We start from the raw sequence: 14,571 nt of genomic DNA on the forward strand, positions 1-14,571 counted from the left end.
TTGAAAGCTCACTCTAGTTTGACGGGGAGTCATTTATGAACATTCTTTGAGTGCAGATTTCCAACCAGTTTTGAATCCATCTGGTGGTGTTATCACCATCACCATTTGATCAGTTTGCTAACCAAAATATCATGGGACATTTTGTCAAATGCTTTGTTGAAATCAAAGTAAATTACATCCATAATACTCCCAGAGTTTCAGGAGAATTGTAGCAGTTTCCTGCACTGAACAAGGGTTGGTTGGATTAGAAGATCTCCAAGATTCCTTCCAACCCTAGCATTCTATGATTCTATGACAATTGGCTAAGCTAGGATTTATTCATCAGAATTTATTCCTGACAAATCCATGTTGGCTTCTACTAATCACTGAGTTATTATCAAGATGGTAGAATACAGATTGGCTGTTTCATAACATACAAACAATCCCCAATTATAGAGAAAGTAGCTTACACACAGTATCATGTTACTTAACGTGATCATTGTTTGAACAGATTAAGCATACTCTCAGAATGCCTAGTTTTATATTGCAGATGCTTTTCTCATAATTTCCTTTTCAGTGTTTCATTTTAGAAGCAAAAACAGCACAACCCTTACCACACTGTCCTTGGGTGTTGTTGCCAAAAAGCTTATAGGGCAATCTAATTGTGAAGGCCATGCCATTGTAGGTGACATTCATCCCCAATCGAGGGATTTCCACCACATAATTTATACCCAATTTAAACACTTTCAGGCCATATTTTTCATAAGGTAAAGCCACCACGTTCTTGTTTACAAGCACCTATTGTCCAAAGTGAGGAGAGAGAGAAGAGGTATAAGCAAGTTATATAGAATTATTACAATAACTATAGGTCTCTTGTGAATCTAAGTTACATTTCTTACAATATGGCACATCCTACAGGAAAATAACAATGAACAGTTTTAAGCAATTGTCTGGCTTGCTTTTAATGGCCTAATTAATCATTTTCAATTAAGCAAATAAAATGATGTTTTGTAGATATTTAATGAAGCAATTTCCCTTGATTATGGTGACCAAATAATCTATTCTTGAGTGTGTGTAAGACTTCCAGGCTTAGTGAAACAAAGGCCACTGGTTGTATTCATTTGTATTTATATGGGTATGAATGTCTTTCTGTACACATAAGAATGTAGAAAAATATTTGCTCTCTAAAGCCATTTGCCCTGGTGCGGAATACGATTTCCCATCCTAGGAAATCAATCAGATTATCAATATGATTCTAGCAGTGCTGCCATATTTATGCCTGAACCATTGCTGACAAACTAGAATTGAATCTAGGATATCTGGGTTCAAATCCCTGATTTTTCACAGAGTCAGTGCATGACCAGCTACAGAACAGGGTCTATGTTGTCAGAAGAAGGCAAAGGAGGTGGGGTACTGACTTTGCTGAACTACACAGCGAAGAGCAACTCAGACCTGGGGGCAGCAGTCAGCCATATCTTTTTGGCAGCTGATGCAGAAGGATGGAAGTATGAAACAACATCATTATGGCCCAAAGTGCTCCCCTCAGTCAGAAGCAGTGGAAGTAGCTTGCTTGGGAGCAAAGACCTAATTCCAAGTGAATAGACTCAAAAGTAGCGAAGTGATAATTTAAAAAGCTTAAACAGAAAAGGAGGGAGAAAATGAAGAGGAAGGTTCTCTCGAGCTGGTCCCAGAGCAAGCTTGAGACAAGGAGAAGGGCTGTGGGTGCTTGTCAAACTCTTTTCCTCCTTCTGAGACGGTGGGCACCCACTAAGGGGAGAATGACAGTGATACTGGTGTATCTGTGTTGTAGTATAGTATGTGAGTTGCGGACTAGCATAAGGGGAATGTATGACCGGAGCTGCCTCTGGCATTGCAGAGCATGTATGAATATATGCAAAGAGGGTCTAGGTCACAATTTATGTGTCTCAGTTCTCCACCTTCAAAATGGGAGCATTAACATTAATGGCCCAATTCACAGGACTGTTGTGAAAGTGACTGAGGAGTATATGTCAGGCACTCACTATACTAGAATATGCTCTAGGAATTATTATAGAAATAATACTAGCTGATCATCTTCAGCACTCATTTCACAGACTGAGAGTTGCAATTGGCTAAGTGCAATTCTCCCATTGTCACAAGAGCCATTAAAATTTGTCAAATGAGTGCTGAGAAGTCAGGCATTTTTCTCTTACCTGTACTTCCAGAGGGATCAGCTGCACGGTTTTTAAGATCACTTCCTGGGTTTCATGCCTCACAACAAGTGTGCGTGGACAAGAGACTGGTTCTCGTGGGTCACAGTGGACGTTGTCAATGTACACCCCAAAGTTGTCAACATGTTTGTGAATTTCTTCCACCAAGGTGTAGGTACAATTGCCTTGGTAACTATAGTATAATCCATCAAATGTCTTATAATGTGGGTCTCCCCAGCCTGTGCAGTAGCCTGCAGAGAGAGAACAGAAATCACTTAGCTTTTTGTTTGGTAGCACACAAAGGAATATGAATAAAAGTTAGTCTTGTGGTAGCAAGCATGACTTTCCCCCTTTGCTCAGCAGGGTCACCCTGGTTGCATATGAATGGGAGACGACATGCATGAACACTGTAAGATATTCCTCTTAGGGGAATAGAGTCACTCTGGGAAGAGCACCTGTATGCTTGCATGTAGAAGGTTCCAAGTTCCCTCCCTGGCATCTCCAAGATGGGGCTGAGAGAGATTCCTGCCTGCAGCCTTGGAGAAGCCGCTGCCAATCTGTGTAGACAACACTGAGCTAGATGGACCAATGGTCTGACTCAGTATATGGCAGCTTGCTATGTTTCTATATAAGATCAAGAGAGTCCATGCTGATGAATAGAATCAGTGACACTGAGTTGGAGCCCAGCTGGAGTTTGTCATGGAAACTGATTTGTCAGCCCCAGTATCAGCAGTAGTGGCCAAAAAAACTACATCGAACAGCAAGTTGTATACAAAAGAAAAACCACACTGTCTGTAGTGATAAGAGGTTAAGCAAACTGATTGTATATGTTGCTGCCTCTCAGAGAGGGAACAGTAGCAAGAAAAATGTGCTATCTTCACTAGATTCTGGCTGAGTTTGTTAAAACGATTAAATTTCCAGAAAATGTTTGCATTCTTCTGATATTATTAGGCGACATATACAAATGCTAAAACTTCTAAAACCAGTGATCCTGAAAATATTTTCAAGCTTTTTTCCATTTTAATAAATATTTTATACAATATCCAACTCGTTTGGATGTTTGAAAAATGCAAAGTTATTTACTGCTCAGCAGGGTCAAATTGGAATGAATTAAGAGTCTAAAATGTGTCATAAATCAGAGGGCTTCAGCTTATGAAGGACAAAGAATTGGGGCAAGCAGTTTGATCTGGGATCCATGGAGCAACATACGTTTCCTGTCCTTTTTCTATGGGTTGCAGATAATAGGCCAAAACATCAAATTAAGAGCATTTTCATATATTCAGCAAGTGCTGGGAGGACAGGAAATATGAGCTTGTGCGTTTTTTACATTTCTGTCTAATAGTGGGCTCCTGCATCTCCCCAGTGGGGTAATACAAGAGTTCCAGATGCAGGAAGACAGGATACATCTCCCCAAGGTCTCACTTCCACTTCCTGGCCACTTCCCTTCATTTGTTAGAAATCTGATACAAATCTTAGTCAACAATGACCTCATTCATGTTGTAGAAGAATTTGTAGGCACCTTTGTCTTCTACTATACATATATCGCCAGATTTGCACTACTGGTTATCCTGGGGGTTTGGGGGGGGGGTTGGGGGTTTTAATTAGGATACTGTGCATAGAATGCCCATCTCACATATTCTTTTTTATTTGAAATGAGAGTGAGGGGAAATCTGCCTACCTGCCTTCACTACATAGAAAAAGAGCTCTGCCACTGTTAATATATGAACTGGAGCATTAAAATGGCATTTGCAACTTTCTGATATCCGGTTGCTCTAAGAACATAAGAACAGCCCTGCTGGATCAGGCCCAAGGCCCATCTAGTCCAGCATCCTGTTTCTCACAGTGGCCCACCAGATGCCGCTGGAAGCCACAGACAGGAGTTGAGGGCGTGCCCTCTCTCCTGCCATTACTCCCCTGCAACTGGTACTCAGAGGCATCCTGCCTTTGAGGCTGGAGATGGCCCACAGCCCTCCGACTAGTAGCCATTGATAGACCTCTCCTCCATGAAGTCATCCAAACCCCTCTTAATAAGAACATAAGAACACACTCTGTTGGTGACTTTAAGAAACAGTTTACAACTCAGCAAGGACAGCTTCCAGAAAAGATTGAGGATTACCATCTCACTTTTTAAAAACAAGATGCTAGTCTTCAAGCTTTTCTGGAAGTTGTCCTTTCTGACTTGGAAGTCATTCCTTCAGTCTCAGAGGTATAGTAGTTGATTGTTTTGTTACTCTGTAATGTGGGGAAGACACCTTTCCACAAGTTCAGAAGAGCTCTTTTGTTTACAATTCCTTCACATGTTCCAGGGTTAAGTTCTGGTATGGAAAAAAGATTCTGGAGCTGAGCTTCACCACTAAGTTAAATACATATGAATGACACAAAAGATCTAACTGCAACTTTAAGTTTAAAAAAATACTCTGCTGACAGTCTTCACAGGGCCAGTATACCTACAATAGCTCTCCCTTATCAGTTTGAGTCCTTCAAGAGGAGACTTAACAGATCTTATATGAGAACTCACAGTCACATTCCCAGTGCCAGCAGCATTCATCATCGTCCAACACAAGCACAGGGGCAAGCCCATTGGAACACTTGGGCTTGGGTGGCACAACGCACTCTTGATGAACCATCTGCCACGTGTTATTTGAAATACATATGAACTTGGTACAATTACAAGGGGACCAGATGTCTCCTGGCTGCATTTTGAGAACACAAAGAGAAAACATATAATACTTTTAATGGAGGAACAAAATTCATAGCCATGTATATGTTAATGAATGGTTAGGGTAAGCAACAGATTTTCAATCATCCTGTATCCTTGCAATGTACAAACCTTTCATTAATCCAAACAATGCAGTTGACAAATAAGGAAGACTATAAGGAACACTATTCTCTATTGCTTTAACTATACATCTCAGAGTTTTGTACATGCTTTTCTTTTTAAAATGTGAAAAATCAAAAGCACAATACTCAGCACTAGGACTTTGCACATGGCTTTAGGTAAAACCCAATAGACCCAAATCAAGTTTATTCATGTGCAGTTGGCACTAGCTCACAGAAATGTTTATCTGCTAATGGAAGCATTCTATATACATAAAAGCCAGTTCCTAGCTACAGTATCTGTTCCACATGCCAAACATCCTGTGGAACAATCTAGATAAGGACTGACAGATTAAGTGCATGCTTGATGCAGGGGCCTGGAGCATGTGTAATCTCGGCCCCCATAGAAACCCTCAGAACAGCCCTTTATTTTCTCCCCTGCTAAAAGAACAAAGAGGCATCTTTTTAAAAGTGACAATTCTCTTTATTTAGCAGTGGGAAAGCAACTGGCCCTATCCATCCCCAGGCCAGCATCCCTCCAGTGGCTGTTACTGGTGTCTATCTTATATTTCTTTTTTAGATTGTGAGCCCTTTGGGGACAGGGATCCATCTTATCTTATTTATTTATTATTTCTCTATGTAAACCACTCTGGGAACTTTTGTTGAAAAGTGGTATATAAATATTTGTCGCATTTGTATGTAAGTAAATGGGTTTCCATTCATACCTGTGGGAAACAAGAAATATGCACTTTGGGTCACTATTACAATGCAGGTAAAACCTGCCCCCTCCTCCTGATCTTACAGAGGGGCAGCCCTCACTGCACATTATATGTACAGAATATACGCACACACACTGTATCCCCCACCCACCATCACAATGGCCTCTCTCTGTGCACGCACACACACACAGACACACCATGCATCATAATGTTGGACATATTGCTCATATTCAGTATGAGTTTTTCAAACATCTTCAAATGATTATTTTCAATTGCTTCAGATATACTATGCCAACATATGCATAGCCATGGCTTCTGTGGTCTTTAATAGCCGGCCAGTCAGGCACTTTCTCTTGTTTTCATTGCCTGAATCAGACATTATACTGTACAAGTGTACAGATGTCTTCTTATGTTCTTATGTGTTGAATGATTGCACCTGCATTCATTTTTAAAGTTAACTTGGATACAGGCCCTTCAAATGCATGGTACAGATAGGAAGTGTACTTCTGTACCTAAGTTAAACATAACATGTGAATGACTATACCTGTGAACAGATCTGTACCCGTGTACACTGTACAGTCATATGCGTGTTGAACATAACAACAGGTGAATGAGCCTCATGTCTTAGTTTTATCTATCCCAGCAGTAAGCCAACACATGCCATCATGTCCTTGAAGTGTACTAAGCTTTCATTGATCCAAATAATGTAATTAATCAATCAAAAGAATACTACTGGTATCCGGTATTGCTTTTATTATGTTTCTCTTTTTCTCCCCGCCACCATTTTTTTAAGTTTTAAGTTTAAAAACTGGCTGAGGGTTTCATTAGGAGAGACAGGAAAACATTCAAAATAACTCAAGATCATGCTCAGATGAGTTACAATGCTTAACAGTCACAAAATCAATAATATTTACTAACCGGAGTATCAGGATAACATGGAATTGCAGGTGTTGTAGAAGATTCTGTAGTAGACTTTATTTCAGTGGAGATGCTGGGCGTTAAGGTGGTTATCGTAGTACCATTTGTTGATGTATATGTAGTGCTGCTTATGGTTGTACTGGTTCTTGTTGTACTTGTAGTTGGTGTTGTGGTGCAAAGCTCATAGTCAAACACAACCTCACACCATTGTGAGCATTTGGTAACAGAACACACTCCATCATGTTTCTCTCTCTTTATTATTTCACCTATATTTTGAAAGAAAAGTGTTAATATAAATTTGTTTATTATTTATTTATTTATTTATTTAAAATATTTATACCCCGCCCCTCCAGTGCAGTACTGCTCAGAGCGACTTACAACAATAAGATAGACACAAGTTGTAACATACACTATCGTTTTTGTGCAAATACTAGGCCTGTGCAAATATTATAAAATCTTTAAAATTCTAATCCATTTCTTCCTTCAAAATTTGGATCAATAAAGTTCAAATTAATTCCAAAATATTTTAATTAATTTCAGAAATATTTTGGAATTTCAGAATTTGCAAAATGGTGCCATTTCCCCCCAATGGGGAAATGGAAAAAAATCACCAAAAATCACTGGTTGGTCCTAGAGGCTTGAAACTTGCCACACATGTGGGGAAGGAGATCAGAGCCTCTTCTAGTGAATTTGAAGAGAGGTGGTCAATTTCCTGATTTTTTGTGAAATTTTGAAACATTTGTTTAAAATGGTAAAAAATGGTGAAAACTGGCTTGTTTCAAGCCAGAACCTTACAAAGCCTCTGAAACTGAAGACTCTCCTTAGACCATTATTCCTTCAGCATGTCGAGGGATCTGCCCTTTGCCTTCATGAAAAGTGGGAGCAGCATGCCACTCCCACTCCCCCACATATTTCTGGAATAGATGGGCATACAGCTATGAAATCTGGCAGACATGAAGTCCACATTGGCAGATATCTTTTTTTTTTATTTTTTTTTGGAGGGGGGCTTAAAATGATGATATCTAATATTATTTTTCTCCCCCATTGCAGGAACAGGCAATTTTCACCATCCCCCCACCCCCCCAAGAGTGACCCATAGCTTTAGGGGAATGGATAACAAAGAGTCCTGCTAATGTGGACTTCATGTCTGCCAGATTTCATAGCTGTATGCCAATCTATAGTAGTGGGCAGATTTTTTAAAATGAATTAAAAGGACCTCACATATTTTAATTCCTTAATGGCTAGAAGGGAAAGTAAAAAATTCTTTCTAACCACAAACACAGAAACATTCAAAGTACTGCCACTTTTACTGACTGTGTGCTTCTGCAATGAGGAAGACAACATTAATATAAAACCAAAGGAATGTCCTTTTTCTTCTACATGGGGGTGGAATGATGGCCCAAAGGAGGGCTTCAGATCCAGAACATTTTGTAAAGTTCTGGCATGGAACAAGCCAGATTTCACCATTTTATTAACCCCCTCCCACACACACACACACACACACACACACAAATCACCAAAAATCAGAGGAGTGTTCCATAGCCCGGAAAACTCAACACAGAATCCTGCCAATGTAGACTTCATGTGTGCCAGATTTCATAGCTGTAACCCCATCTATTCCAAAAATATAAAGGGCGGGGGGCAAAGCAGGCATGCTGTAACCACTTTTCATGAAGGCAAAGGGTAGATTCCTCCACATGCTAGTGGAATGATGGTCCAAGGTGGGTCTTCAGTTTCAGAAGTTTTAATGACTAATATAGCACTAATGTTTTAACACAGCACAAGCATTCCATGAGGAGGGATTTTTTGTGATATCTCCTTCCTCAAAAGCTGTGCCTCCCAGAAATATGTTTATGATGGCTGCACAACCCTCAGGGACATATGTTTAGGAGGTATGGACAGCTTATGGGGGAAGGAGAGTTTGCTAATAAACTCTCCTCCAGTGTAACGTGTGTGCTGTGTTACAGCACAAGTAGTGTGTTAGTCTGGATGTCAGCCTTTAGGTTTAACCTTTGACATTATGTTGTGGTATGCATTAGGATAAAGCTATCAAGACAGAAACATAATAAATTAGCTTTCCATTTCAAATTGAAATTAATATGGTGCAAAGTTATATACATTTTATATTGAACTAACTTGAGGAAAATATTGGTGCTCTCTATCAAATCAAAGATATTTACCTGGCTCATATATTCCATCTTCCCATTCACAGTAGCACTTTGTTGATGTAGAAAACATAGTGGTTGATGTTGGTGAGATTGTTGTAGTTGGGCTTCCAGTAGTGGTGGTGGTGGTGGTAGTTGTTGTAGGTGTAGATGTTGACATGCTGGTGGATAGAGTCTCAGTGGAAGTTGATGCAGTAGTTGTTGTAGTAGCAGTGGTTGTAGAGGTAGTTGTAATTGTCTCCATAGATGTGCTTGTTGGAGGAGTTGTGGTTGTTGGAAAGGGGGTTTCAGATGGGGTGGGGGTAGTGGGTGATGTAGTGATACTTGGAGTCAGAGTGGAAGTTGTCGGTGGGATTGTTGTTGAAGTAGTTGTAGTAGGTATAGATGTTGATGTGGTATTGGGTAGAGTTTTGGTGGTGGTTGATGGAGGCGTTGTTGTGGTTGTTATTGTCGGGGTTTCAGAAGAAGTGGTGGTTGTGGGTGAAGTAGTGGTACTTGGAGTGGTAGTTGGAGTTGTTGTTGAGGTGGTTGTAGGTGTAGACGTTGATGTGGTAGTGGGTTGAGTCTCAGTGGTGGTTGATGGAGGCATTGTTGTGGTCGTTATTGTTGGGGTTTCAGAAGGAGTGGTGGTTATGGGTGATGTAGTGGTACTTGAAGTGGTAGTTGGAGTTGTTGTTGAGGTGGTTGTAGATGTAGAAGTTGATGTGGTAGTGGGTTGAGTCTCAGTGGTAGTTGATGGAGGAGTTGTGGTTGTTATTGTTGGGGTTTCGGAAGGAGTGGTGGTTGTGGGTGATGTAGTGGTACTTGGAGTCAGAGTGGTAGTTGTTGAGGTTGAAGTGGTAGTGGTTGTTGTTGGGGTTTCAGAAGGAGTGGGGGTGGTGGATGATGCAGTAGTAGTTGAGCTGGTTGTTGTAGGTGTAGATGTTGATGTGGTAGTGGGTAGAGTCTCGGTGGTGGTTGTTGTTGGAGGAGTTGTTGTGGTAGTTATTGTTGAGGTTTCAGAAGTGGTGGTTGTAGGTGTAGTGGTACTTGGAGTCAGAGTGGTAGTTGTTGGGGTTGAAGTGGTAGTGGTTGTTGTTGGGGTTTCAGAAGGAGTGGGGGTTGTGGATGATGCAGTAGTAGTTGAGCTGGTTGTTGTAGGTGTAGATGTTGATGTGGTAGTGGGGAGAGTCTCGGTGGTGGTCGTTGTTGGAGGAGTTGTTGTGGTAGTTATTGTTGAGGTTTCAGAAGTGGTGGTTGTAGGTGTAGTGGTACTTGGAGTCAGAGTGGTAGTTGTTGGGGTTGAAGTGGTAGTGGTTGTTGTTGGGGTTTCAGAAGGAGTGGGGGTTGTGGATGATGCAGTAGTAGTTGAGCTGGTTGTTGTAGGTGTAGATGTTGATGTGGTAGTGGGGAGAGTCTCGGTGGTGGTTGTTGTTGGAGGAGTTGTTGTGGTAGTTATTGTTGGGATTTCAGGAGTGGTGGTTGTAGGTGTAGTGGTACTTGGAGTCAGAGTGGTAGTTGTTGGGGTTGAAGTGGTAGTGGTTGTTGTTGGGGTTTCAGAAGGAGTGGGGGTGGTGGATGATGCAGTAGTAGTTGAGCTGGTTGTTGTAGGTGTAGATGTTGATGTGGTAGTGGGTAGAGTCTCGGTGGTGGTGGTTGTTGGAGGAGTTGTTGTGGTAGTTATTATTGAGGTTTCAGAAGTGGTGGTTGTAGGTGTAGTGGTACTTGGAGTCGGAGCGGTAGTTGTTGCAGTTGTTGAGATGGTTGTTGTAGGTGTTGAAGTGGTAGTGGTTGTAGGCATCGTCCCTGTAAAGCAAAATATCAGTGCTTTATAGGGACTGCTTAATTGGTTAATTGATTATATCAACTGATTAAAATTAATTCCCAACATATTTAACAATACACAATATTAGTTTTTTTAAAAACCAAACCTCCTTTCTAAAGTTTAGCTATAGATATCTTTTGATTACATTAAACTACCATGTGCTTTCAGGCTAGCCATGTTAAAAGGGCTACAATGATCAACGCAATGGTTCATTCTCCAGCTCTAATTGCATGTAACCAGGCATTCCCCACAACCAGTGACCCTGAATGGGGATGTGCATCACCATTCCCATTAAAAGATGCATCCAGTAAGGTCAGTGTCCTACTGGTGCAAATGTAGCTGCATACCTATATGAAAGCTTGCTTTTGTGTAAACAGATTCCTTGTCAGATAGGAGTTATTGTTTCATCTCCCTTCCTATTTTCTAAAGCAGGTTAGAGAAGAGAATGACACACACACACATGATTTGACAGACTAGCACATGGTGCCTTTAGACAGTTGCTCAAATCTATTTTTAAAATAGGACAGAAACCATAATGCCCTAATTCTGTGCAAGCTTTGAACTCAGACCTAGATGCTTCCATAAAGAGACAGGGATAGGGCTGAAAGGAGTCATGTTAAAATTGTGCCTCATACAAATGCAAATGTGCATTTTATGTAACAATTGTAGATGGGTGTTTTTCAAGAGTTATTATTAAAATTAGAGCTATAGCCACACCAGTGGATGAGCTGGAAAAAACACCACAGCACCACAGTTTCAGGACATGTACTTTTTTGCCATTCTCTAGCAGAATATTCCAATTGTCTTTGTTTTCTTGATGTTAAAAGAAAAATGCAACATCAAAATTTCCAGATTTGGGCATATACTGTGCTAGTTTAGTGCCTAGAGGCTGCCAGGACATGGATGGGCCAAAACAAGCCCAGGCTTCATCCCTCCAAGCCCCAGTTGCTCTTGTTCAGTTTGCAATCTGGCCAATTGTCGCGTGTGAGTTCATCTCTTGATGGGGTTGTGCCTCCCTTGAGAGAGACAGTTCATGATCTGGGGGTCCTTCTGGACTTGCGGCTCCTGCTTGAAGAGCAGGTGGAGGCCGTGGCCAGGGGTGCCTTTGCCCCGCTTCAGCTGATTCGCCAGTTACAGCCTTTTCTCGACCAGCAGGCCCTGGCAACAGTAACTCATGCCTTTGTTACCTCTCGCTTGGGTTACTGTAACACGCTTTTTCTAGGGTTGCCTTTGAAAACGATTCGGAAGCTTCAACTAGTCCAGAATGCAGCAGCCTGCCTCCTTATGGGTGGTTGTAGATTTGGTAGTGTTACACCTCTTTTACAGTCGCTGCACTGGTTGCCTGTTTGCTTCCGAGTCCAATTCAAAGTGCTGGTTCTCACCTACAAAACCCTTATGGGCTTCGCACCTGTAAATCTCCGGGATCACCTTTCTCAGCCAGTTGTATCCTGTCATAGGAACATAGGAAGCTGCCATATACTGAGTCAGACCATTGGTCTATCTAGCTCAGTATTGTCTTCACAGACAGGCAGCAGCTTCTCCAAGGTTGCAGGCAGGAATCTCTCTCAGCCCTATCTTGAAGAAGCCAGGGAGGGAATTTGGAACCTTCTGCTCTTCCCAGAGCAGCTCCATCGCCTGAGGGGAAAATCTTACAGTGCTCACACTTCTAGTCTCCCTTTCGTATGCAACCAGGGCAGACCCTGCTTAGCTTAAGGGGACAAGTCATGCTTGCTACCACAAGGCCAGCTCTCCTCTCCTCTGAGAAGACCTCCTGTGAGGTCTTCTCAGCTGGCCCTCTTTAGTGTCCCGGGCCCTGGTGTAGTATGCGGTGCCTGGGCCCGTAGGAGGGCCTTCTCTGTGGCTGCCCCTCTTCTTTGGAACAAACTTCCCCCCAGATTCATTCAGCCCCTACTTTGGTTGTCTTTAAGGCCCTTCTCAAGACCTACCTGTTTTGCCAGGCATTTCCCTTTAATATTATTTATTTATTTATTTTTAATTGGTATTGTTGTTGTTCACTACTTAGAGTCTTCGGAGGAGGCGGTATATAAGAAATTTTAAATAAATAAATAAATATTTATTTATTTATTTTGAGAAATGCAGTTCCAAAAAACAAATACTAGAGTTGGGACAAATGTGCAGACTGCCCCACTATCAAACAGCTCCAACAATTTGGAACTTCATCATAATGTCTAGGCTAAATCATCTTCTATGTAATTTCAACCCATTAGTTCTATTCCTGTAAAGGGCACAATATTTATTAAATTATTGCATTTATATCCTGTTTTTCTGCCAAGGAGCCAAAAAGGTATATATGTTATTTTTAGTTCCACAACAACCCTGTGATGTAGGTTAGGTGGAAAGATATGTACGTGGGCCATAGTCACACAGTGGGTGTCATGGTCTCCTTGGTCGTACCCCAACTGTCTTGTGCTGGACACAACACAAGCAACACACAAAATGTGGTGTCTTATGTTTCACAATGTTGGGTTTACTTTTTTGTTTGTTTCTGTGAATTTCCAGAAAGAGGAAGGGTACGTATCTTCATGGGCTAGTCCTGTTCATTAATTCTAACTACTACATGGATGCTGTGAAGATTGTGGAATCTGGAAATGCTGAGATAAATCAAAAATCAAATTAATAAAAAGAAAATTCTTAATTCTGAATCAAGCTCTGAAGCCATGGATCAAATGTTTCCTGTTTCCTGAAATCTGATGGGAGAGAATTACTTTATGACAGATTTATTCTCTTTACAATTCTTTCCTGCTGTACGTGAATAATATTTAAAAAAAAAAAATTCAAATTGTCAAAGATGGTTTTCCAAGTGTAAAATAAACCCTTTATGTCTTGACCACATTACTGCTTGGAACTTAAGAGATTTCAATACTGACCTGAAGGGGTCGAATCCTCTGGTTCTTCTGTTGTACAAGGTATTGTAGTAGCATTCGTGGAAATTGTAGTAGTGGTGGTAGGAGTTGTATGAGTAGTGGAAGTGGTTGGAGTGGTAGTGGGTGATGTAGTGGTGGTAGTAGTAGTTGGAGTGGTGGTTGTTGGAGTAGTAGTTGGAGTGGTAGTGGGTGATGTAGTAGTAGTGGTAGGAATAGTAGTAGAGGTAGTAGTAGACGGAGTGGAGGTGGTTGGAGATGTAGTTGTTGGTGTGGTGGTAGTGATGGTAGTTGTGGTTTCTGTGGTGGTGGTAGTGGGAATTGTTGTAGTGGTGGTAGGAGTCGTACGAGTCGTGGTTGGGGTGGTGGTTGCTGTTGTCGTTGAGCATTCAAGTTGGCAGCAGAGGACGCTTATCTCGTAGTTGAGACAAATTGGTTCAGGCACCCCAGGTCCAGCAACTTGATCTTTATTGTTACATGTAAGCCCAGTCTTAACATCACATTCCACTTTTTGTCCCAGATCTTCAAAGGAATCATGAGGAAATTTCACTGCTCGACATGATATGTTTTGTGGAGCATCACAGATCGTTATGTTGTGTGCTATGATGTTTTCATAGGTTTCATAGTCCCCAGAATCTGGGCCATATTGTGGGTAACTCACATCAATCCAGTTGCTCCAGTCACATGTAGGGACACATGCTGCAGAAAAAGAGTGACAGATAGAAATAATAGAAGAGTTACTTAGATCATTCTGAAAGCAAGACATTAGGCGATAATTGCTCAAGTTGTGGAACACTGTTTCAAAATATATCAAATTAGGGATTAGGCGAATCCTTGATTCTAATTGTCTTTTACAGCCATTAATCATAATAGGAGATTTCTGAAAGTAGAGCTTGATATTTCTTTAAACACAGAGATGTTAGGAAGAGCTTCCCCCTTTTGCATTTGATGGCATGTTTATGGTTGCCAATGTGGCGATCTATCACCCTCTTTCAGCTTCTTCCTCCTGGCCTCTCCTTTTCTTCTTCTTCTTCCTCCTCCTCCTCCTCCTCCTCACATTCTTATGCTGCATGCATCTTATCTTTCTTTCCAGTCTGA

At 41.3% G+C, this 14,571-nt stretch overlaps 1 protein-coding gene across 1 annotated transcript in view; it reads right to left on the reverse strand.

Annotated features, from left to right (window-relative positions):
* The window catches only part of MUC2 (mucin 2, oligomeric mucus/gel-forming), a 94,347-nt gene that overhangs the window by 22,834 nt on the left and 56,942 nt on the right, over window positions 1-14,571 (reverse strand). Inside the window, exons 34-39 of the mRNA XM_053248238.1 lie at window positions 13,480-14,172; window positions 8,803-10,572; window positions 6,623-6,888; window positions 4,687-4,861; window positions 2,172-2,419; window positions 594-777 (exon numbers count right to left, since the gene is read on the reverse strand). Of these exons, the coding sequence (XP_053104213.1) occupies window positions 594-777; window positions 2,172-2,419; window positions 4,687-4,861; window positions 6,623-6,888; window positions 8,803-10,572; window positions 13,480-14,172 (3,336 nt within the window). The remainder of the gene's footprint in view (window positions 1-593; window positions 778-2,171; window positions 2,420-4,686; window positions 4,862-6,622; window positions 6,889-8,802; window positions 10,573-13,479; window positions 14,173-14,571) is intronic.

The sequence above is a fragment of the Hemicordylus capensis genome, chromosome 1 (genome assembly GCF_027244095.1).
Source record: "Hemicordylus capensis ecotype Gifberg chromosome 1, rHemCap1.1.pri, whole genome shotgun sequence".
Classification (NCBI taxonomy): Eukaryota; Metazoa; Chordata; class Lepidosauria; order Squamata; family Cordylidae; genus Hemicordylus; species Hemicordylus capensis.